The sequence below is a fragment of the Puntigrus tetrazona genome, chromosome 7, assembly GCF_018831695.1.
Source record: "Puntigrus tetrazona isolate hp1 chromosome 7, ASM1883169v1, whole genome shotgun sequence".
Classification (NCBI taxonomy): Eukaryota; Metazoa; Chordata; class Actinopteri; order Cypriniformes; family Cyprinidae; genus Puntigrus; species Puntigrus tetrazona.
In genome coordinates this window covers 32,199,689-32,227,072 of record NC_056705.1, presented here as the reverse complement: position 1 = coordinate 32,227,072, position 27,384 = coordinate 32,199,689, and the positions used below count along the sequence as shown (strand labels likewise).

General features: G+C 36.5%; 1 protein-coding gene across 1 annotated transcript in view; it reads right to left on the bottom strand.

Moving 5' to 3' along the window:
• The window catches only part of LOC122347976 (serine/threonine-protein phosphatase 2B catalytic subunit alpha isoform), a 94,026-nt gene that overhangs the window by 42,372 nt on the left and 24,270 nt on the right, over window positions 1-27,384 (bottom strand). The window contains exon 2 of the mRNA XM_043243202.1: window positions 7,368-7,568. Within this exon, the coding sequence (XP_043099137.1) occupies window positions 7,368-7,568 (201 nt within the window). The remainder of the gene's footprint in view (window positions 1-7,367; window positions 7,569-27,384) is intronic.

Sequence of the window (27,384 nt, the reverse complement as noted above, 5' to 3'; positions counted from 1 at the left end):
CATACATTTTATATATATATATATATATATATATATATACAAAATACACAACTCGGAAAGTAAAATACTGATATGATAACCACAACAAATTAAAGAGGATACAGGACACAATGAATATAATCACAGGCTTAAACAAAATGCCATACCATGATTTTTTCCTCCCAAGAATGGAAATTCCGCAATAAGAAATTCCTCGAGTGGTCATTGTTGTCATGAACCACGACGCTGTGGCTCTCTCCGACGGCCACCGGAGGGAATCCTCCCCAGAATATTAGCCTTCAGAAGTACCTGCCCAGGTGTACCTCATTAGACTACTATATAAGCTGCTACCAGCCTTTACACTTTGCGAAGTCTTATCCTTGCTCCGGCTGGTAATTCTTAAGCGTCTGTTTGATCGTTGTCTTCCTGTGTTTGACATTGCTCTATGTTTTCGTTTCTCAGATTGTTTGTTGCCTACCCAATGACCTATTGCCTGTGTACCTCAACTCTGATTCTGTCTGCCTGCCTCGACCATTGCCGTTTTTTTGACTCTGCCTGCCCTGTGATATTTCTTCCATTGTTACCGGACCTTGCCTGTTTGACCATTCTCATTAAAGAGCATGCGAATGGATCGCTCCGAACGCTTCTGACTCCTCATTACAGTGGTGCAATAATAAACATGGGTATGTTTAAGGGACGGCAAAGCATTTCTTGTCTCAGCCGTTTGTAAGCTCTTTTAGTAGCTGTGGTTTACTAAAAAAGTCAAACAGCTAAAGTGGAGAGAACAAAGAAACTTCTTTTTAGGAAGTTTTATTCCTATTATTTCGTCCAACTTATCACTTGGAAAATGGCTAGGGAAGTCATACATTGTTGCCCTTCAACTGAAAATTACAAATAAAAATGACAAAATATGGTATCTAATCAGAATTTTTTCTGAGGTTTATTGCAGTAAAAAGCTTCAGTAGCTCAAAGAATGCAACCGTTTGCCATCATTGACGCAAAATGTAATGTGCACAAAAAATAATGCTGCTTAACACTTCCATGACTAGTGCAAATAGATAGGGGAATAGAGGATGTCCTTGGTGTGTTCCTCTGTATAGTGAGAATGTGGCAGAAATATGTAATGTAAGTTTGCAAGGGCCGAAGCTTTTGGATTAGTATACAATCCACTGAATAAATTTGTCCCCAAATCCAAATCTTTTTTAGAGTTGCGAACATATAAGGCCATTCAGTTTGATAAAATGCACTTTGTGCATCTAAAGAAATCTTATGCTGTATTTTTTGTGTATATTATATTATATTATATTATATTATATTATAAAGATGTTTTAAGTTTGATTGTATATGCAGATTTTGGCATAAATACTGTTTGCTATTAATTTATGATTGAACATGTACACTATATTTGCAAAAGTATTCGCTCACCCATCCTAATAATCAGAATCTGGTGTTCAGAATCACTTCCATGGCCAAAGGTGTATAAAATAAAGCACCTAGGCATGCAGGCATACATTTTTACAAACATCTGTCAAAGAATGAGTCACTCTCAGGAGATCAGTGAATTCCTGCATGAAACTGTGATAGGAGGTCAACTGTGTAACAAATCTAGTTCCTCTCCTAAATATTCCACTGTCAACTGTCAGCAGTATTATAAGAATGTGAAAGTATTTAGGAATGACAGCAACTCAGCCATGAAGTGGTAGGCCACGTAAACTACTGGAGCGGGGTCAGCAGATGCTGAAGAGCATAGTGTGAAGAGGTCGCCAACTTTCTGCAGAGTCAATCGCTACAGACCTCCAAACTTCATATGACCTTCAGATTAGCTGAAGAACAGTGCACAGATAGCTTCATGAAGTGGGTTTCCATGGTTGCCAGGAGAACGGTATTTGTCTGACTGCATTGTGTCAAAAGTTGGTGGAGGGGGGATTGTGGTGTGGGGTTGTTTTTCAGGAGTTGGTCTTGGCCCCTTAGTTCCAGTAAAAGGAACTCTGAATGGTTCAGCATACCAAGACATTTTGGACAATTCCATGCTCCCAACTTTGTAGGAACAGTTTGGAGATGGCCTCTTCATCTTCCAACATGATTGTGCACCAGTGCACAAAGCAAGGTCCATAAAGACATGGCAGAGTCTGGTGTGGATGCACTTGGATGCACCTTTGGGATGAATTAGAGCGGAGACTGAGAGCCAGACCTTCTCGTTCAACATCAGTGTGTGACCTCACAAATGTGCTTCTGGAAGAATGGTCAAAAATTCCCATAAACACACTCCTAAACTTTGTGGACAGCCTTCCCAAAAGAGTTGTAGCTGTTATAGTTGCAAAGAGTGGACCAATATCATATTGATCCCTATGGATTAGGAATGGGAAGTTTATATGTAAGTCAAGGCAGGTGAGCGAATACCTTTGGCAATATAGTGTATATTGTTGCAGTCTAGTAGATAATACTTTGCTAATGATTTTTTGCCTCTATTGGAATAAGAGAGTCCGATATGACTGGACTTTACGGAGCATTATTACGTGTTGGAGGGAGTTTCAACTGAGAGAATGAATTATATGAAGAAACACTGGTGTGAGAATCTCAAAGATTTTTTTGTATAACATTCTGCACTATCTGGGTCTTTACAATTAATATTTGTGAGGTTATTAACAACTTTATTTAATTTAGTGTAGTTTCCTTGTCCAACATTTCAGCTTCTTCAATTATTTGAGGAAGATTAATATTAGAAAATAATTAGTTCATTTCATTTTTATATATAGGTGTATATACTTCATTATAAAAGTCTGCAAAGCATTTATTTATCAGTTTCAGATGTGTTACTATTTCCCCAATCTCCGTCTAAATCTTATGAATGGCTCTAGATGTCAGGGACAGTTTCATGCCTAATTCAAAATTATGTTGTTTAATTTGACTAAGTTGTTTAGCAAACGCTGTCATTATAATCAGGTCCATGCAGATTAATCAATGTAATAGGCCCTGAAATTATTTCACCACAAAACAAAAAAAAGACATCTAACCATCATAATAAAATTAGCCTAACTTGTGTAGATTTTAAAAGGCCTGACTGCATTTTGGCTAATATTTGTATACGTTACTGCTTTAAATTTCTATACTGCTTCTTAATTTGATACTGCTAATTAAAACTGAATTCTGATAAATGTTAATTAAAAAGCTGAATCTAAAATTAAACTATAAAAAGTGTGTTCTGGAAATAACAAAATAAATATATATATACAAACTAAAGAAAACAAAAACTTAAATAAAACAAAACCTTAGTTACTATGTCTAAAGTGACATTCTGGAAATAACAATGCAGATGTTGAGAAAGAATATATATATATATATATACATATATACATACATATATATATATATATATATATATATATATACATATATATATATATATATATATATATATATATATATATATATATATATATATATATACATATACATATACATATACATATATATATATATATATATATATATATATATATATATTGTGACGGGCGTCCCGAGCTACCATCAGCGTTGCCCTGGGAATAAACCACCATCACCTGGGAAAGCCACTGATCACCGGACTCGCCGCACCTGGAGCTCGTTTGCCGGTGGCCAGATAAGCCACGTCAGGCTCGCACTCCAGTGAGCTACCACACTCCTACATGTCTCTGACTGTTATCTCTTTTGTATCTTCTAGAAGCCAGTCCTTGAACCGCGACACGGAGCTAATTCCCCCAAGATTCAAAGTTGCCGTACTCACCGACTGCACCCTGAGCACCGAGCACCCAGAAGATAACGCCACTGACAGCGGTTGTGCACCGGCTCACCATTCACGTATCACATATATTGTTAAATAAACGTGCCCTCCGGGGTTCAAACGCCTCTGTTTGTGCTGTGCTTCATCCGCCCCGTGCCAATATATATATGTATATATATATATATATATATATATATATATATATATATATATATATATATATATATATATATATATATATATATATATACATACATACATACATATATATATATATATATATATATATATATATATATATATATATATATATATAAGCAAAGCAAGACCAAAATACACAATACCTAACTCACCCGTTTGATTGCTTAAAAAGTCAAATCAGTGGTTACTATTACCATGGAAACATTGCTTATTGGCATGGAAACAGCCAACCAATGAAGTTTGCCTGAGTAGAGCAGCTTTTGCAATCATGCTTTTACAGTATCTTCATACAGTTGTTTATGTAAGAATGCATGTATAGTAAAAAAAAATAAAAAAAAATAACTGTCAACAGAGATTGCATAAAAGTATAAGATTGTATAAAATGTCTGGGATTTAATTTTAAATATAAAAAAACTCTTTAGTATGGATAAACAGTGATATCCACCCCTCAGCAGTAGTAACATCCTGCAATCGAAATTTTACTTGAAGCTATTTTGTCTGGTTAAGAGAAAGAAGCACAAAATGCAAAACATAAATGGATATTCATCCTGGTGTTAGACTGGTAAAAGAGCAATGTTATCCAATCATGTATTATGAAAAAAGTGGCAGAAAGAATATTTTAAATAAGAAAACTCTTCACTCTTTAGTGAAATGCACATCTTGTGCTGCAGCTCATGTAAAACACATTGTCAAGGCAGAGTTAAGACCACACACTCATACTAACATAAACAGCAAGAGCCACAACCACATCTTTCATGAGATGAGAGAGTGGGAGTACATGAGAGGGAAGCAGAGAGATTGTTCTGACTGCACACCTCAGCAGGTCAGAGTGTGGGTGAAACACATTATGCAACATAGACCCACTTGCTGTAGCCTACACAAGGCCATCACAGGGGCACACACACACTGGGTTTCTGTTTTATAAAAACTCTTTAGACAATGATTTGTATAATGTACAAACTTTATATTCTAATCCACTAAATCTAACAACCTACACCTAAACCAGCCTGTATAGAAAGCATTTCTTTCTACATTTACAAACAAAACAAAACCAAATCAAATAAAAAAATTCAGGCTGCTATCTTTGAAGGGACATCTGGTGCCCACAATGTAGGGATTACCTGAACCACACACACACACAAAGTATCATGACAGTAGTCATGACAACTCTCTGAGAGATTAACGTGGTAACGTACATGACAATGTTAATGCATTCGATCTTGTCAGAACAGATCTGCTACACTGCTACCGTGGAAGAGCAAGTACTGAGACTTGCTACTGCCAATACTTCCACAACATGCTGCTGCTGAGCATGTAAGAAACACTGCTGCTGCACATCTAACATGCATGATATAACCCCCTATAGCATACATGAATCACTTTGTAGCTGATCTATACAGGTGGAGCTGGGAAGGTGGAGGGTTTCTGAGCGTGCTGCAAAACTGCTGCAACAAACACTAGTCATATATCTGCAGGACCATCTAGAATTTCAGATAGAACTATATATTTATTTTAGTGTATCCAAGTAATAAATAATTCACCTACACGACTGGTACAAATCATAAGCTTTAGAAATATAATCTTGATTTGAAAACACCTGTTACGTTTAAAATAGAAAATAGTTTTCACTGAAATTCTACATAAGTATTATCCCAAAAGGACATTTTTTAATATTAAATGTAAAAACCAGGGGGTTAATGTCTTTGCTTTATTCCTTGAACCAAATTTAGCTTTCTGTTGCATACTTTAACTTACCCATAAAAATATGGCCCTGTGTTATTACTGTCACACTTGTTTGCAATCAATAAATCACTTGAATAAGACATGCGTGACAAAGTGAAGTAGACTAAAAGATCCCCAAAAGCTACACATCATGTTGAGATCTAAAGAAGTTCAGAACCAAATGAGAAAGAATGTAATTGAGATCTATCAGTCTGGAAAAGATTATAAAGCAATTTCGAAAGCTTTGGGACTATAGTGAACCACATTGAGAGCCATAAAATATCACAAAAGGCCCCACAACATGAGTCCAAACACGCATACATGTCCACCTCTGAATGGCTTAAGAAAAACAAGATGAGGACTTTGGAGTGGCCTAGTCAAAGTCCTGACCAGAATCTTTTTGAGATGCTGTAGCATGACCTTAACAGGCGATTCATGTTGGAAAACCCTCCAATGTGGCTGAATTACAAAAATTCTGCAAGATAAGTGAACCAAAATTCCTCCACAGAGCTCCTCACAAACACTTGATTGTAGTTGTTGCTGTTAAGGGTGGCCCAACTAGTTATTAGGTTTAGCGATAAGCACTTTTTCACATAGGATTATGTGGGTTGGGTTTTTTTTTTTATTTAAAAACTGCATGTTGTGTTTACTTGTGTTGAACTCGTATCTTTGATTAATATGTAAATTTGTTTGATGATCTGAAAAATTTAAGTGTGACAAACATGCAAAAAAAATCAGAAAGGGGGCCAATGCTTTACATATTACATATCATAAATACTCCATGTAGTCATAAATAAATACATAAATGCCATACATTATTTACAATTCAATAATCTCATAACCTGAAGAACATTTTATGAACAATGCAACACCTAGAAAAAGTTTTTGTTTTATAACAATTATTTGTTTTATTTAACAATGAATTCCTATCATACCTCACTCACCGATGAACTCAAAGGGAATCACACAACACAAGTAAAAACCTCCAGATTCAGGCTGAACTGATTCATTGAATATCAACCTCATTGAAGAAATGCAAGGGTTAATCATGTGATAGATGATTGTTCTCTGGAAGTCATTCTTTCCTCCCTTTCTCTTATCCTGCAACTTGTAATGTGTAAATGTGTGTGTTTATGTGTTAGTTTATGTGTCTTTTCAATAAAGTCATATTGTTTTGTCCTTACAAGTTAATGTCTTAAACTGCCAGTCTTGTTACGGTGCTAATTAATAGTGTTTTTTGGATTTTAATATCCAGCGTAGAGTTGATGTTGCATGGCTCGTTCATTAAATCATTCAACTCAGTGATAAGCCGTGAAACAGTGATTCTGTTTTAAATTCCCTATAAAATCTTAAATGATTCTTGTTTGAGCTACTTCACTACATTGTTTTGTGTAAATCTTTGATATTTCTAACTGACTCAAAAATGTCCCCTTTCCACCCCTCAAATTAAAAAATCTATTCAAAATTACTATTCATGTTCAAAAATGAAAATCAGGTCCTGAATAAATGTCTAAAAATCTTGATGCATGATCAATACAAATAATTCTACATGGTAGAAAGAGAAGGCTTTAAAACAATCAGCCTCAACTTTTTTTTTTTTTTTTTTTTTTTTTTTTGAAAAAACTGAAAAATTCTCGAGAAGAACAAATTGGTCTCTTGTAGAGACTCCAGCATCTCAGCACAGGATATAGAGAAGAGCACTCACCTGTCACTGGGGCTTCTATGTCCAGGAGGTTCTTCTCTAAACGTAGGATGGCCGCTCCCTCGCCAATTAATCGAAGTGCCACACTCTCCTCCACACGCCCCTCTTTAGTGAGATGGGCCTTCAGAATATCTACTTTGGGTTTGCCCTCACAGTCAAACACTTCTTTTACAGTCAGTCGGTGGCTTGGGGGAAATGGGACAGCTGGAAGGAAAAAAAAAATATAGGAAAGGACTTTTATTTTGCTACTGTTGTGCTTGAAATGGTAGCTAATGGTGGTAACAAAATCACAGATCTTTTGCAACAAATAAATAAAACATAATTCATGCAATATAGCTTAAAATGCCAATTTTAAGTAGTAGTACTTCCAAAGGTTGTCATCGCCATTAATGAATTGACAAAAGTAATAAATTGGCATTTTGTATACTCCTTTCCCATTATCCTCCACTTATTCATAACCAATGCATAGAAATTCTCTATTAAATAAAGTAATATGATCAGCAATAGCAAACTGATTAATATGTTTCAAACACATAATGTATAATAAAACAGTTATTTATTAGTATCGCTATTTCATTACTGCCTAAAAACATTCACACGTTGGATATGGATGATCAAATTATATAGTGAATATCTTTACTTCTTAAATATGCACATTGTGTAATCTGTTAATTATTACATCAAAAATCTTACTAAGAAAACTGAATTTACAGGCTGATCCAACTCGGGTGAATTTGATCAAAGCAGCCCATAATATAAGTCAGTAATGTGTATGGTCCTCATATGCCTTCATCCATCTTCAGAACACAAATTAAGATATTTTTGCTGAAATCCGAGAGCTCTCTGACCCTCCACAGACAGTCAATGTGCCATCAGTGGTTCAACCTTCATTTTACAAAGCATAAACTTCATTTATTCATGCTTCCTTAACATACAAGCGGTGAGCAAAAGTTCAGAGACTGTGCCCATCATGATAAACAATGGAAAACTTTACACATTTATGTAATGATGCAGAACAGCACTCCTGACAGGCAGTTCTCGTTAAAACCATTAAGTAAAAGTGAAACCCAGAAAAATCTGAAGGTCGTCCATCACTTTCCCACCTGTGTCCAGTAGTTGAAAAGTATGCTACAGTGTGGTGGCAGAGTGCAGGATTGTCAGCCTCCAGAACAAAAATAAAACTATTATTAAATAAAACTAAGTATTTTTTATGCTTAATCATTTTGTTATCTAGGGACAGTTCTCTCTAGAAGTTTCCAGTGAGAAGCACTTCTGCAAAAATGTCTTGTTGATGCCAGAGGCCAGGCAGTTTTAAGATCACAGAAAGGCAACAGTAACTTTTTTCCCCATAAATAAATAAAAATGTGATAGGGGTCATTAGATGCCCATTTTCCACAAGCTGATAATATTCTTTGGGCTCCTAATGAAAAGTCTGTAACTTCGTTTGGTTCAAATTTCTTAATGTTAATGTAAAACAACACAGTTTTTTTATCAATAGAAGTTTCATTGCACTCCATGGAAGTCCAGCCAGAAGAACATTGCAGAAATAACAATGGCCTGGACAAGAAACTGGATGTAAGGAGAGAGACAGGTCTGTTTGAAGAAGTGGGTTTTCAACATAAATGAAAATAAAAATTTGCCATAGTTCTGCTGACTGGTGGAGAGAGTAAGAAGAAATCGTACTAAAGTATTGCTCCTTAATGAATAACTTACATGTACATGTTAGTACTGAAAAATAATATGAAAGTAAAAGTAAAAAAAAGGGAAGACAATTAACACACAATGCTTATTCATGTTCTATCACAGTACAGAATATACATGTATGTATGCATACATAGGTATCTTCAGACACATTCTGAAGATACCTGAAACTTATATTAAATATTATAAAAAGGGCATTTCATGTCTTTATAACCCAATAGAACCACTTTGTGTGGACTGAGTGGTGATCTATTCTGAACTGTGTCATGTCTAGTCAGGTGGTATTACCCAATTTAGGTTTACACTAAAACTTCAGAAAACGGCCATTTAGACATTGACATCAGCCTGGACATACAGTAGTGCATTTGAAGGTAGAGAAAAATAAATTAGGGTTTTTAACCACTAATCACACTAAAATGGGATCAACAAACACGTATGAAAAGCAAAAGGAGGGGGTGCATGACATAGACAGAGAGAGAGAGAGAGAGAGAGAGAGAGAGAGAGAGAGAGAGAGAGAGAGAGAGAGAGAGAGAGAGAGAGAGAGAGAGAGAGAGAGAGAGAGAGAGAGAGAGAGAGAGAGAGAGAGAGAGAGAGAGAGAGAGAGAGAGAGAGAGAGAGAGAGAGAGAGAGAGAGAGAGAGAGAGAGAGAGAGACAGAGAGAGAGAGAGAGAGAGAGAGAGAGAGAGAGAGAGAGAGAGAGAGAGAGAGAGAGAGAGAGAGAGAGAGAGAGAGAGAGAGAGAGACAGACAGAGAGAGAGAGACAGAGAGAGAGAGAGAGAGAGAGAGAGAGAGAGAGAGAGAGAGAGAGAGACAGAGAGAGAGAGAGAGAGAGAGAGAGAGAGAGAGAGACAGAGAGAGAGAGAGAGAGAGAGAGAGAGAGAGAGAGAGAGAGAGAGAGAGACAGAGAGACAGAGAGAGAGACAGAGAGAGAGACAGAGAGAGAGAGAAAGACATAGAGAGAGAGAGAGAGAGAGAGAGAGAGAGAGAGAGAGAGAGAGAAAGAAAGTATGGCATACCCACTGGAAGGTTTGAATGCTGGTTAAAATAATTGTGCCAATGTCAGGCAATACCCACATGCATCTCAGTCGGTGCCCCTGGCACACTCAGGTTAGGAGGAAGTAGAGGACTCAAACAGGAGAAAGAAACAGAAGAGTGGACCTTATCCATCTGGACATTATATCCGGTTGCATGCATGCAGTGGGTGAGAGGGGAAAAGTGTAGAAAAGAAACATGCATCAGGAGAATCAGCACAAAAACAGAAAGGTGTAAAAGAAATCATATTCATGTCCATGTAAATTATGACAGAATTTTCTGTGCCTGAACCTGTTTATTTTGTATATAAATGATGATGATGATAAACCTAAAAGACCATTTAAAATGTATAGAAACCTCTAGTCTCTACAAAGTCTCTAGAAAACTAAATAGAAATCCTAGTTAGGGATACATCAGTCTATCTATTTTATTACAGGCCACCTGGTTAGTAGTGTCACCAAACAAATGGCATGCTGGTAAATGATTATACTGAAGTTTGAGTGTCTGGAAAACATAGCTGTGCAATACTTATTAAATGACTGATTACAGATTATTCATTAACTTCAAGTAATTAAGGTCATTTTCTGATCACTTTGTTTTTCCAAAAGTAACTAGTTACATCATTAGTTATTTTTTCTGTACATCCATGACATTCACATAAATGTAGTCATCTAGCCACAACATACCAGCATAAACGCTGCCAATAAATAGTTAGGGGTCTGACAAGACACTGGTTCATGAGAACAAGAGCAGACCTCTTTAAATAAACCTTCAACGATTGAATATATGGGGAAAAACTGTATTTTATTCAACAAAAACATAAAAAAGTAGGTGCATTTTGTAATCAGCTTTTTTAAATTAAACTTCTATCTTAATGAATAAACAACATGTAAACACAGCAAAATATTTTTTTCAAAAAGGCCCTCACATAAGGGGCGTGTCTAAGGAGAGAGCGTTTAGTGAAGAGCCAAGCCGAGCAACAGAAGGATATATGATGGATAAAAAACAAAAGATGTCTGACTAACTAATGTCTGTGGAACGGTAAGGCAAGAGGTAGGACATGTATAAATATTGTATCAGCTTTCCAGTGCCAAAGAGAACGGGAAGAGCGTGTATATTTTGTAGCGCTGCTCGCGTCCCGTGCTGACATAGTACAACACTGATATGGAGTCAAAACAGTATCAAAAACCTGTACACTGTGACACACACACACACACACACACACAAATCCACAAATGAATGAAAGAGACCCATGTACACTGTGACACACACACACACACACACAGACACACACACACACACACAAATCCACGGTGCATATACTATCCATATACACTGTGATCCACACACACGGATCCACGAGATCTCCACACAAGGCTATAAGTGCATTGTTCCTTTGCTCACAGTATGCACAACAAATAGCAAGTCTTTTGCAGCAGTGTTCTGCCCTAAGAATGTTCGTGAATAAGAGCTTTTGTGTTTGTGGATTCTTTTGAGACCGTTATTCTGCGGTTTAAACTCACAAAAGCACAGACGCCTATGTGTACACCTTCACAGATATCATCATGGAGTCTTCAAGCCTCATTCGGGAGGCGCTTCATGGACTTCAAGCGAACAAAGTTTATTTGTTTTTAATAACTCGCAACTAAAGCGAAATCTTCCTAAACGCTGGATCATTTTCAGGCAGCGTTCAGGTTCTTTTGTATCGTAAAATTCTTAGGCTTCTTTCATGCCCCATTATTACATAACAAAAACTCTGGGAAAGCGCATGAAAAGCAATGCCATCAAGAACAGAAGCTGTTACTGAACTATAGTTCAGTAAAAAGAAAAGTTTTTAGTATTAAGCATTAAGGTTTGGATAATTAATGTTAATTGGAGTAATAAAATGTTCATTTAAAATGGCTAGTACAACCAAAAAGTCTGCCAGTAATTACTCACCCTCCTGTCAAATTATGATATTTTTGTGATTCTCTAAGTGAGTGATTGCAGATTTTTCATTTTTGGAAAACTACCCTTTTAAATGAACATCTTATGACTCCAGTTAACATCACTTATTCTAAGACAAGACACCTTTGTTTCATAGTTCCACTATAGTTACTGTCCTAACAATGCTGCCTGAAAACGTTCTTTAAAATGAGATATTTTTATCATGATCCTATGTTTAGGATCAGTTATTTCCCTCCCAAGGAAGGCACAAAGACTCCACAGGACATCTTTTAAGGTGTATAGATTTGTGAGTTTAAGCCACAAAATAACGTGATATGGTTGGAGCTGGACTTGGCAGTTCATCAAAGCACTTTATTATGATTGTGGTCAGTAATATGGGATGATTTTCATTCGGTCAGGACAGGTTTGGGAGGTGGATTTGAGACACGTGGGGACGCCTGCCTGGTTCACCTGTGCAGCACACGAGCAGGTACACTGTCAGGACCTGCAGCCTTACGTGGCTCAGTCCTGGATATGGTCTTCCTTCCATTGACCGGAGAGAGACGGAGTACCTGATCGTTTAGAGATGTGTGTACTTATCATGCAGGTGTGTTGTTCTGCTTCTCAAATCAATTCTCATTATCGATTAGTCGGGTCTGCCCACAGTGCATTAAATATGTGTTTCTATAGACAAAATGCATCTAGTAGTGAAAAAACTATGAAATGCAGCAGGAGAAGTTTGTTTGCAAGCTACATGAGGTTATTATGTAAATTTTGTTATTATGTAAATAAATATTAGCCTAGTCTTTTTTTGGCAGTTATTTTCAAACCTATTATCTCTAGCTTAGTCGGTGTTTGATTTGATCAAAATTAGTGTCGAATAAAACACAGCATTACTGTATTAACTATTATTATTTCATACTAATATGACCAACACACTTACTATCGGTAGTAGTATGTGTAAGAAAAATAATATTGCACATTCTGTTTATTGTACTTTACAAATCTCGAAGTGCCTCCACAGACAGTAACAGTAACACAACAACAGTCTAACAATTAGGAACAAGTTATGTTACATTTCTAATTATTCTTTAATGGATATTATTAAATTATAATTAAGATCTTTGGTATAAAATGTGGCCTTGAGTTTATTTTATTTAAAATATCAAGTAATCTGTGTACAATTTGAGCTCTGTTGGGTTGTCTAAATAATTTGCGTGTGACTTGTGTTTTTTTGTTTTTTTCCCCAGATGGAGAAATGAAAAATCTCCCCAACAAGATGATTTATTTTATTTTACGTTATTTAATATGTAACATATACATTATTAACCCAATTATTTTTCTCTGCCTTGTTTACAGGTCGATGACTTGTAGGACCTCATGCAAAAGAATATAAAAAGTTCGGTGGAGAAAATGACCCTGAGCGCTATAATTTATTATTGTTTAAATATAAAGTTCATGTTCGTCCCCTAATTCAATACTAAAGAATAATTGGGAAAACAATAAAGAACTATGAAAATAGTAAGTACCTGGACAATTTCTATTTACAAATATAAAGACCAACACATGCTAATTTTAATTTCTGAGTGAAGTAACCCTTTAATAACTAATGCTTGTATGTGGAGGAAACATGTCAGAGGCTTCTAACACAGTTAGCATTAACTAGCATTTTGTGATTTACACCTTGAGCCTCAGCAGATCCTTCCAAGCACCAGGACAGAAAGCGTAAGAATAACAGATGTCATCCTCCTATCTCAAGCTTACTTTCTCCTGTGATATGTGTGAAATGCTATGATTTAGAGGATAGCTCACACACACTACAGCGGCTAAACACTGGGTCCACGCAGACCCTGAACCAGTGTGTGTCTGCAGCAGCTGAGGTGGACAGCAGAGCTGTTAGCTTCCTTCACAGAGCTTCTGAGAGAGCAACCTCACCAAAGTGTGCTATACAAATATATATATATATATATATATATATATATATATATATATATATATATATATATATAAATCAGCAAGCAAGGAATTTTCTTGCATGTAAAGAAAAAAAAAAGATTATTGCAACCCTAAATAATTTTGAATAGAATAAATAAATACAAATGAACTTATTTATCAAAAATGATCACTACCAAATTTACCGAGATCATATCGATACTCTATCCTCTAAAGTTTTAATCGCCGAACCTTAATTTTGTGTTATGTAACCCATTATTATTGTTGTTATTTAGGTCACTGTCCTGAGGGCCCATATAACAGGTGATCCCAAAACAAGTCATAAGGGGCCAATTGTACTTTGGTTTGGAAATTGAAAGCAGAGTAAATAAGCTTTCTATTGATTTTCTTTCTTTATTTTTGCCTATAATTTGATAGGACAGATCATAGCTGACAGGAAGCGATTGGGAAGAGTCTGTGAGCCCGAAGTGCCATGACACTGAATGTAACATAACATTACAGCTGCATATTTAATTGTACATATGGGGCACTTTTTATTCGCAAACCCGTTTACAGATGTGGCTATTCAAAATGCGTCTATTTTTAAGCGGCAGCCTGCAATTCAGCAAGAGCACAGAGCTCCCAGCAGGCACATTTGCAGGTTTTTTTTTTTTTTTTTAACGCTGTTGTGCTTCATACAATATCCACCAGGTGACGCAAGAAACAAAATTCTGTAGTGAAACGCCATGGCCAGCTCAGGATTGTGTTTCCCAAAAGCCTAGTTAACCATCTCTTGTAACAAACATTACGTAAGAGGGAACCCTCAATCAATCAATAAAAGTATCCCATAGTTTTATACATAAAATAGCTTTGCTGCTATGCATTGCTGACTATTTTGTTTTTGAAAACATTTATGCTATTATATATATATATATATATATATATATATATATATATATATATATATATATATATATATATATAAAAATCCAACTAAATGTGCCAGAGCACTTGTCGGAGTCATGTCATGTCATTGTGCCAAAACGCATATTTAAATGATAATATTTCATACCAAATAAATATATATTTTTTTCAATGTGGCTGTAATATTTTAATATTTTTAGGCTTTTTGTGAGAGTCATGGGTGATATACTGCTCTGAATATTTCTTGTGTTTGAAAGTTATTTTATTTTCAAGTATTTAAAGAGTATTTCTCGTCTTTTTGATTATTTTATTATCTCTAATGTTGTATTTGAATGTTTTAATTGTTTATATGTAAAGCACTTTAAGATGTAATATTTCAAAGTTCTAAAAAATAATCTTTATTTTTTTGAACTTTGAAATATTACATGAGAATAGAATACATACTTCTAGAGATGATAACAAATAAATTTATCCAAATGAGACAAACGAAGGATGATGTCAGACTCACAGAGCATAGAATGAAACATATTCAAGAGGGCAAGATTTCAGGACGACACAGAGAGCCTAGACGCCAAAAAAGCTTTTCATTCTGTCAGATGGTCATACCTATACTAAGTATAAGAAAAATGTAGGTTTCAATGTAGATTTAAGACATACAGTGAATATAAGACCCCAGGCAAGAATTAAATTTAATGGTAGTTTATCTCATTCTTATAACTTGGACATAGGCACAAGGCAGGGGTTTCCCTCTCTCACATCTTCTCTTTGCTCTTTACATAATGGATATGCCAGAATCATATTACTAGGTCAATAATGATGGGTCAAGAAGAACATGCAATGGCATTATTTGCAGACAATGTTTTGCTGTATTTTACTGACCTTCAGTGTACAGAGATGTGCAAAAAACAAAGTTAATTTGTTACAACTTTACTCCATCAGAAAAAATAAGGGCAAAATTAATCAATTAAATTAAATTCAAGCATATTTATATATCGCTTTTTTCGATACAAATCATTGCAAAGCAGCTTTACAGAAAATCATTGTTTCTACAATGTGTATATATATATATATATATATATAATAATTCTGTATTGTTGTTTTGAAAGTTGGCATTCTCCTAGCTGTTGACATAATCTCTTCTCAGGTGTTCGGTCATCTCAGATCATTTAAGGGTTGGATCCAGCCTGAAGCTTGTAAAATTCCTGCTTACCACAGGATGTTTATCCCATAAAAGAAACAAACTGAGACATAATTAGCATAGCTGCTGTACCATCCAAGCAAAAACTATTTGTTCAACCCAAGATAAATATGAGATATAACTACAGTACAATATTACGAGAATGCTTGGCTGAAGAGATGTGTCTTCAGTCCAGTTTTAAGCAGAGAGAGTATGTCTGAACCCTGAACGTTATCAGGAAGTCTTTTCCAGAGTTTAGGGGGAAATTTTGAAAAGGCTCTACCTCCTTTAGTGGATTTTGCTGTCCTAGGAACTGTCAAAACTCTGGAGCTATGTGACCTGAAGCCTGGGTTGGATTGTATCGTGGTAGAAGACTAGTTAGGTATGCAGGAGCTAAACCGTTACGGGCATGTGAGTAATAATACTTTGTAACTGATACGGAACTTTATAGGTAGGCAGTTGCAGAGGATATAAAATTGGGGTTATATGATCATATTTTCTTGACCTAGTAAGAACAGCGACATGATGGACTATCTGTAGCTTGTTTATTGAAGATGCAGGACATCCAGCTAGCAGTGCAATAAGCCAGTCTAGAGGACAATATTAACTGTTCTGCATTACAAACAGGTAACATGTTTGGAAGAATGCTGGTTTTGTACCTTGGGAAATCTGATTTTCAAGAGACTAGTTGCAAATTGTAATCCAAGACATTCTGTGTACTGTGTTTTGGTCCAATAATTATTATCTCTATGTATATGTCTTTTCTGAAATTAATAAGAGAAAATAAAAGGTAAAAAAAAAAAAAAATACAAATCAAGAATCTGCTACAAAACACTTCCCTCCCTAAAAGACCACTACATAGCCGCCCAATTAAGACCTGTAGTTCACTGGTGCAATACTAATTATACATCTAGATGGAAACAAATAGAATTGTCAATCCTCCCTGAAGTACCAGTTTAAGCAGAAATTGCAGATGATAACCTATTATGGAACCATGTAAGTAAATAATATTCATGGATTAACATTACTTTAGAAATATGGGCAATGGTTATTAAGAAATGTGAACTGAAAGACAGTTTGAAAATAGTGAGGTGGTTCGCCTATGATACAGACTTTCAAATACTAAAGCAACAACAACAACAACAACAACAACAACAACAACAACAACATTTTTGCTATTGTAACGTGTTTTGAAGATTTTAAGAACCGGTTTAAATTACGCAATTATGACTTATACAGAAACTTTCAGATAAGACATCAATTCAATTCAACTGTGACTAAGAAAGGAAACTGGGACCAAAATGGCTTTGTTAAGCTACTGGTGTAAGCATATAAAGCCACTGCCATTAACAAGGTTATTTCTAAACTCTACCATTGCCCTCAAAACCATAGACCAGAATCAAACCAGAATTTATCAAACTGCTCTGTCACCAGTCTTGCTGTGTGTACTGGTGCATTATCATCCTGATACACGGCACCGCCTTCAAGATACAATGTTTAAACCATTGGGAGCACGTGATCCTCTAGAATGGTTTAGGAGTCCTTGGCAGCACAAGTATCACAAGTATCACAAGTATCGGGCCCAAACCATCACTGATCCACCTCCATGCTTCACTCTGGGCACACAACACAATAATATTCTTTTACACTATAATCCTTTAGTTTTTAATATTTGTCATGTGTGCTGCTGTAATAAACAAAGACAAAGTGCGGTAGACCCATCCAGAGGCCCATTTTCTACTAACACACTCTTTAAATAACAAAAAAATAAATACTGCGCCATTGACTTAAGACTTTAGAGCAGGATTGAGTTGGTCTATAACGCCGTCTACTTTCAGTTTCAATAGCAACGCACCGACAAAGTGCCTTAACTTTTTTAGACCAGCACAAATAGACTATATTTTCTAGTTAAACAATGTGGTGCTTGACAGGAAAATGAGAACTGTAACAATAAAATGTCTAACAACTTCACAAAACAAAAAAAGTGAAGTTTGTTTGTTGCTGCTGTTACAAAATATTTCAGCGTTCTTTTTATGTAAAATCACGTGCATTTTATGTTTTGCAATGTTTGACTTGTTAATAATGTGTCTATGTCTGTCATTAAAGTGTGTTTATTGTAAGGACCATTGAAAAGTTGGGGAAAATTAAGCATATTTTTACTCAAAAATAATATATTAATGGCATATTGCTTGCGTTTCTTAAAGACACTCATAATTCATTTGCAATGTACTTGTAATACAAAAAAATACAAAATATCACTAAGCATGAAAATATACTTAAAGCATCAAAAACATTAAATACACTTAAAGTTATATTTTAGTATACTTTAATTACAACTAAAATACACACAGTACAAAGTTTATCCAAAATCATTGATCATTAACACTCTTAAAGTATACTGACAATTAGTCTGGCTGCAAGTAGGAAGGGGGGAAGGGGAAGGGGAAAGGAAAGGAAAGGAAAGGAAAGGAAAGGAAAGGAAAGGAAAGGAAAGGAAAGGAAAGGAAAGGAAAGGAAAGGAAAGGAAATCTGCCAAACATATCAGCATCATGTACTGGCCATTGGAAATCATTATTATTATTATTATAAAAATGTATGTAAAAGGGACCATGTACCATTTTGACATAAACGCTTCCATTTCATGCATGTACCAAATTTAGCCCTTTTCATTTGCAGTCCCCTGGCAGGTGGGTAGTCATAATCACAAACAAATACAAGACAGCAAACACATACAAGGATACTTATACACATCATGTCATAGCCAAGAATAAATGAGATTTTAGTTTTCATTTAAACAAATCAATAGAAGTGCACATTCTTTCTTCTTCTGGTAGAGTGTTCCAACAAGTAATAACTTTCACTGAGACAATAACCCATACGCAGAAGAACGCTGTCATTAGTGGATCACTGAGTGAGGGGAACAGACATAAAAACTAAACCAAAGGAATTAAACCCAGAACAAGACATGACCACTTGATGACCACGACTTAAAAAGCCTGCTTAGAGCTTAAAGGTAAGAGAGATGTCTCATGTAACATGTAAACTGACTCTTTAGAATATTGATTATATCACAGTGTGCTTCTAAACCAGCAGCTTAAGGATAAAACATGCAAAGCCCATATTGCAGATAAACACACTGACACTTTCACAGTTAATTTGCTCTTTTTTTTCACCTCACTTACATAACTCTGTCTAGAGACACATGTTTGGAATTATAATAGTTACAGATCAGACAGATCAGGTAAATAGCTGAGTGATGGCAACTCAGGGCTCGTACACATTTTCACCAATACCTTGGCATTTGAAACAATATTCATGTCCTATTGTTCTATTATTTTACATAAGAATAAAAACGTAAATCAAATAGCATTATTATTATTAACTTAAAGAAATGAAAATAAATAGAACCACTTTGCCATTAAAAAAGAAACTGAATTATTTTAATGGCTAAAAGAGCAGCTGTGTGATGGGGAAGAAAAAAATAATAAAAAGAGACAGGCTCCAGTTGGATTCGTCCTAGTAATTCTGATAATCTGCTGAACAAGGACATATGTTTGAGGACTGTGGAGGGTTCTACTGTGTTTGTTTGGAACCAAACTCATATTGGTAATTTGATAATATGACTTTATATTTGGTATATGACTTTATATGCTCACACTATAGTTGTGACTGAGCGTACGCAAAACCGTGCAAGAACTGAAAGGTTTAAAAAGACGTGTAAATAAATAATACAATTTTGTGACAATGCAACAGTGACCGGATTAGGCAAGTGACAATTCTGTAAACTGAACCAAAACATATGAAAGTCTTGTATTGCAGCATGCGGCGGATCTTTAGCGCGGACAAGACTCACCGATGTGGAGCCGTTTTAAGAGAAAAGACGCTGCCCAGCTGAATCACACACGCTCTGTTAAAAATGACTGATTTGATCAGATTTGATCAGTCTGTGTGGATTAATTTACTCAACAGACCTACACACTATAAACTACTGAATCAATGTGTGAATATCCATCATCTTAAAGTCGAAAGCTGTGGGAATAAGTACAAATATGCAATATAGACTATGCACAATTCCGTGCCAACATTCAGGACCTGATTAAACCCTGTAATTATACTATACACAGATTTGTGAAATAAATTTCCATGACTTTTCAAAAACTCCACGGGTTCATTTATTTTTCCAAAACTTTTCCAGAACTAGAAACGACCATTTTCAGGTTTTTATGACACCCTGGCAACTGTTCTTATTCTTTAATGCTCAATTGTGCTAAAGTCTAAAGGAAAAAAAAAAGAGTTTTAAAGCAAAAACAGCAAGCAGCTTTATGCTTAAAGCTGGTCGTGTGGACCTTTCACAAAATTGCACACTATAAATACAGTTAGGTTTGTGTCCTTTGATGAGCGCAAGCTTGTGTCTTGTCCAACTGCAGTCTTACATGTATGCGAGTTCATAAGCAGAGAGGGACATTCAATCCTTCAGTTCAGAGTCCAAGGCTGGATTTGGCCATCCCACAGGCCCGACACATACCAGCCACAGCTCAGGTTACCTGCCACAGCAAGCAGCAGTGGAGCTGCTGACTAAACCAAGGAACCATGTAACCTGTGCTGATCAAGAAAAAGATTCCATCTACCATTGTCTTCAAAAATAACTACATACTACCAAAGTACAAAAAGTAGTATTAAACTTTACTAAGCTGCATTTCGTGACAATTAAATACAAAAACACTACAACGTAGATGTATTGGGTAATGTGATCACGACAATGAATATGCACAATATTGTTATTGTGGGGAATTTTTCCATTAACTGGTCACAATGCACAACGCCGATGTACTCTGCGTCAAAGACGCTGTGTCTTCTGATGTAAACAAGCACGGATGAGAAGCACATGATGGAAGGCACGAGAAACGCTCTGGATGAAAGCACACATTCACTCTCTGACAGCAGATGGCGCTGAACAGCAAAAATGAAGCCATTACTCCAGAAACTGTTAGCAAAGCGTCTTTGTTCCTTTTAAAATGTATTTCAAATGATTCAAATAGACAAATACTGCAGTCTGCAACTTTTGGTGCTCTAGTGGTTAATAACAGAACTGCACGTGTCTGGCAGAAGAACACTTTCTCTGTTTATGTCTATGGCGAATCACGGGGGTATACTGGGCTACTCCACATTGTCACCTACCTGAACCAGTCTAAATATTGTAAAGCATTGGTGATTGTAAAAAAAACCAAAAACTATTTAATTGATAAACTCCCCCCAAATGTATTCCGTGATAGAGAGCATACACACGTATAGGTAAATAATCTAGTGGTGGCTTTTTATGGGCCGCTATGCATAAGCCGTTCATCATATTAGAAAAGAAGCAAGTCGTCTATGTGTCTGCAATTGTAGCTATGTACATATATCGATACTGTATCTATACCTGCAGTAGACCACTAATGATTTTGCTGAACTAACAGAATACAACGCAATGCTATTAGCCAACAGAACATTTAAAAATATAGATTTAGTACTTATTTAAAAATCTGTAATACAGAGTTAATGCATATTAAAAAGACTGACCAATACATTCTTAGCTTTCAAAGTTCAGTCAGTTTCTTCAGGGATTTCAACAGCCATATGCTGAGCAATGTTTCAATGTCTTGAAACTTATTGATCGTTACTGTGAGCGATGACACACCATTCCAAGATGGCGGACACGTCAACATGCCTTGAGCTGTTGAATGTGAATATCTATATATCTCACATATCTATGAAAAAGAGACAGAACTCACTGAACACAGGCCAGTGTTTGATGCCTGTTATAAAGATAATTTATGCACGGTTCTGCAATAGTGAAAGAAAGCGAGAGCACCGTTAGCTGAAGCTGTAATAATAGCATACTTGTGAAACAAAGTGTTCTGGAGAGCGTCAAAAGTTACTATTTAACTTGTTTTTGCAGTGTTGAGCAATATGGAAAAAATCCTCTAATCACTCAAAACAGTTGACTTGGTAATAGTAAACTACTTTTTTTCATTAGGATTACAGTACTGGTTTATTTTTCATAAATACTTCAGTACTGAACAGGGAAAGGTACATGCATTAGTCTAGTCAGGGTCAAGTCTGTAAGGGACAGTTAAAAAAAAACTCAAATGAAAAAAAGAGCAAAGATATCACCAAAAAATGGTTGGAGGAATTCATTCTATGAAATGGAGCACAGTGAACGTTATAGGAAATGAAGTAGAATCAAATGCATCATCACTCGGCAGGCTCCAGGCATTATGCTGAGCTATGTGTTGATGTTGCCTACACTTTTCTGCTCTCACTATAGGCAGCCCTCCCACGCTTGCTGTGGGCCTGACACACTCTGCTATATCCCAGCATATGGCCTAGTGGCCGCCGTTAAAACCCTGCCAGTCCCGCAGCTAAACAGGGATCGGTCTATGACCAGAACAGCTCGCATTCAGTTTTCAGCTCCGTTCAGAACTGTACAAAGCGTACACTCAGTATTTTACAGATGCTGCTTTAATTGTATTTATTTAATATATAGTAAAATAGTAATGATGTAGTTTATTTGTGTAAACAGCACGCTGACTTTCTTATTTCACATGTGAGAATGACAGTGCAAGAAAACCTGTCACGAAGAGTGTCGAAGCAAACAAGCAGCCCACTCTGTAATGGAAAACAGAGACTGATTCTGACATGTTCCACTGGTTCGGAGATTCCTGCCCGCACAGGAACACGCTCCCATGAGTGTCTTCTTTTTTTTTTTTTTTTTTTCAGAGCTCATTAACATCATACACTCTGGAAATGCCAAGTGTGTGATGTTCATTAATATATTTCAATGTAGAGTAATGATGCAAAAAATTCAGCTTCCTTATAAACTGTTTAACGGTACTCACATTTGAAACTCAAATAAATAATTAAGTTAAATACATTCTAAATCATTACAAACAAAACAAATACATTTATTTTGTCCTCACATTCATTCTTGTATCTCTTTTCTCTCAATATCTGACTGACTGGCTCATTTAGCTTATAAGGCTTTGTCTTATCAGGTATGAATTACACTAATATTCATTTGAATTTTTTTTTGTAATTACTTTTTTATTGCACACAAGTAATATCAATCAAACTGATATTGGGTTGTTTTTATTAAGTAATAATAACTTACAAAAAAAAAACTTTTAAAAAAGTTAATTGAATGTATTTTTTTGTTTACATATTAAACGTTTTGTTTTATAGCAAAAGCAGATAACTCATAGATTGCACGAATGTGATTACATGCAATACTTTTCCCTCACCATTATAACATGCTGCTTTTGCAAGGTTCAGTCATTTTTTTTTTTTCATTTTTACAAGCTTTTATCTTTCTTTTGTGCACTGAGGGAGATATCACAGGTTCATCGAGTTTGTAGAGATGATCCATTGTCGACTTTTAGTCAGCTCTGACAAAAATCCTCTGAGCTAGTACATCTTTAAAGAGTGAAAGCAGCCTAGTCCCCTGGCCTGAATAGAGAACGCTGATATACACACATATATATATATATATTGTGACGAGTCGGCTGCCCCTCCCCTTTATTGTCATCATCACCCCATCCTTTATTCGCCGCCCTTCACCAGGCTCCCGAGTGGGCGTGTCTGAGAGGAGGGGCGTGGTATTAGTCAGGTCTGGCAGTGTGTGACGAGGCACACCTGGAGTGAATTAAGCCTTTAACCGCCGCCGTTAAATACCGAGCACGCCTCTCCTCGAGAGACCGGTCTCTTCCCCCGTGCATGCACGCTGGTGTCTTCGTGGGTCCAGGAAGTGTGTGCGATGGAGCTCGCCCCGCCGCTAGAGAAGCGCGTTGTGGGACCCAGAAGTCCAGGCGATGACCGCACCCATGTATCGCTGACGGGGCAGGATGCCGAACTGTTTATCCCCTTCAACTCTGCCGACCGGAGGAAAGAAACGACGGAGGAAGAAGCCAACGCCGGACTCCGCCCCTTACCTGGACCCTTCCCCCTGGAACACTGTCTGACCTGCACTTCCCCTGCAGCACAACGAGGACAACAGTTCCCCCTTTTATTTGGACACTTTACCCCACTTTATTTTTGTATCTATTTTGTTAATAAAAAGCCCACTGTGTCTGTCGTTGGCTCCTCCCGTCACAATATATACACAGCATATATATATACACACACACACACACACATTCTTTGATTAGCGATAAATCTCACTTGTATTTAAATGGGGTGGCAATCAATACACAGAGCCATAGATCACTGGCAAGTATCACAAATGAATTACCCTGTGTGCTAACTGCTGCTTCATTTGAAAACAGGTGATGGTGATTTACCGCTTTACTGATGAGATTTGAATGAGTAAATTGTGTGATATATTGCACAGCCCTAACACACACACACACACGTCTACATAAATGTATACATACATACACATATACATAATATATATACAAATACATGCATATATATATATATATATATATATATATATATAGTTTTATTTTTTTCTTTGCATATACATAAGTCCCCACTAACAATGAGATAAGGAGGATTACTTTGATTTGGAATATTCCAGTGAACTGTTCAGTGTACAACACACATTATCATTACACCCCTAATATACAGTTTTAAATTCAAGAGCTGGCAGCTGGTTACAGGCCCATTTATGCCATTATTTTGAGTTCTGATCCCCGTAGTGTTTAATAGATACATAAAGGCACCAATCTCAACCTATTTGGCTCTCAAGTGCACAGCCAACATCTTATTCTTCCTCTGCTCCTAAGACCAGAGACACAACCATAATTCACAATGTGCCATTAAATATCCAGCTTCTTCTTTTAATGATACTCTACAGACCAAAGATTGGACCGGTAACTCCTGTAACTCCCCAGTGTGAGGATTCAATCAACAGCACTGGATTGCTTGGCTCCTGAATTGCATCTGGGGACAACTATGTCAACTATAAGGATATTGGCATCCCAATCCAATATCTCCTAAATGACCGGCTGGAAGCAAGGAGGTTAGTGTAAAGAAATGAATCATTGAGGATACTGGTCATGGGGTCAAAACAATTAACCTGAGATAGCAAACTGCGTGACAAATCAGAAGATCTTTGATATAGGCAGTGACATGACCTCATGATAGTCCCAGTGCACAGAGACAGTGTGCCACTCAAACACTTGCTTCTGTCAGCTCCACGATAAAGCTTTTGTAAATGCATTTTTTTTTAACTTTATTAAATGTACTTTTTACAGCTGAGTAAACTTTCACAATGCGGTGTGGAGAAGGAGCCCGCAACAATGACTGGTAACAAGTAACAGTAATTTTAATAATCTACAATAAAGCAAATTCCACAAAGCAGGGTAGCACACACACTTACATGAAGCTAGTATAGACCAGACAAACTGACACTTAACGGAAACAAACTAATAAAGAGGAGATAATGACGAAAATTAACTACACGCACCACACACAACAGGATCACGTAGTCAAGGGAATACAGAATATATGATATAGGCAAATTAGCCTACTTCCACCTCAGAGCGAGCTGACGAAACACAATAAATGCGGTCAATGCTTTTGAAGGTGGATGCTGATGTTTGGGAAGATTTAGACTACAGACTTTGCTCATCCATTTCAGAATGACTTTAACAACATATAGTTGCTGTGCTGAACGAGATCATTCAACTTATCCCATCATATTACTTTTTTGATGCGCATGGAGGAATTTATTTGGTAAATATGTTTCTGTTGTAGTCTGGGACTCAAAGGTTAGAGGCAGGTACTAGAAATCCTTTAACCACGAAGCCAATAGAGGCTGGCTGACCCGTGGCGAATCCAGCTCACAAATGTTGGGCTGAGGGTGAGGAGAAAGGCTGACAGGTGGAAGAGACAGGAACGGGTGGGACAACGAGCATTTGAGATTTTCTTTGGGCTGAAATCAGGAGGGCGCTCTTGAGGAGTAGGCACTGGAGGATCAGGAGCCCCTTCTGAGCTAGACAGGACCAGAAGAAACACAGGAGGGAGGAAAGAGGCAGATTGAACCTCCAGTTCAGAAACCTAGTCTTTAGATTAGATTTAATCCTCTTCCATATCCACATCTAAATCATTGAAAGATTTCAGAGATCGGTTGATGACGCCTGTCATCTGAGTCTGCTGCCTAAGATTTACATTGTTTTTCTTGTAATACAAATGTTACAAAGTTTTCAAGATTTTTGATTTTACATTTAACTCCCAACATTTCGTTTACACTTTTGAGTATTTCGTCATTTTTTTTTCAATTTAGGCACAGAAATCTGAATTGAATTTTGAACAAATCCATTTTCAATAAAAAAAAAACACCAATTTTCCTCCCGTTTTTAACTTTACCTCAAATTCTTCAGGCTGCTCCATATATATTTTACAGTCCGAAGGAGTATGTGGATATGCAGTTTTCATATCCATCTGATGTAATTCAAAATTATACTGCGCTGTGAGCTGCATTAGGACATACATGGTGGTCATATTCAGCAGTAGGTAAAACATCTCATTATAATCATTATCAGGCACACTTTACCAGCCTTTTTTTGAGTACTTTCCTTGTGTCTGGATAGAAGACAAGATATGCAGGACTATTTCTGTGAACAAATATTACCTTCTGACAGTGAATGTCCAACTTTTTCTTGTCATATTTGTATGACAAATACAACATTATTGTATGACAATTACATACATTATTTGAGCATAAAGTATGACAATGACATAACTCAACAGAAACTATTGAGAGCTCAATGAACCATGTGACTGCATGGCGACGAGATCAAAGTGTGTCACAACTCTGATTCTCAACAGCTCTGTTTAAAATTAAAAGAGCACTTATGGACACATAATTCTGATATGAACAGTTGTGATACTCTGTGCAGACCATCGGTTGTCAAAATCAGATTTCATTTGGATATACACAAAATCAGATTTGAACCGTAGCTTCTTGCAGAAGATCAACTTTATCACTCTGTGAGAAGTTCCAGACATTAATAAATATGTGCCGGTATTCAGTAATACAATATATCATAACAAACAGGCATGGTATCATTACTGTGGTCACTTTATTATCCTGATAATAATCTTTTTGTTTAAAGATTGTTGTAAAATGCATTATCAAATAGGGGTTGCAGCGCAAGGCAGATGATCTATGACAAGGCTCTGAGGACATAGCGTTACTAACCAGCATGATTCAGTCATTTACATTACTAAATGGGCCCAGGAATACTTTGGTAAACACAATCCACTGTGTCATCTGCAGATGCCACCTAAAGAGCTGTCATGCAAAAAAGAAAACATATGTGAACATGTTCCAGAAGCGCCATC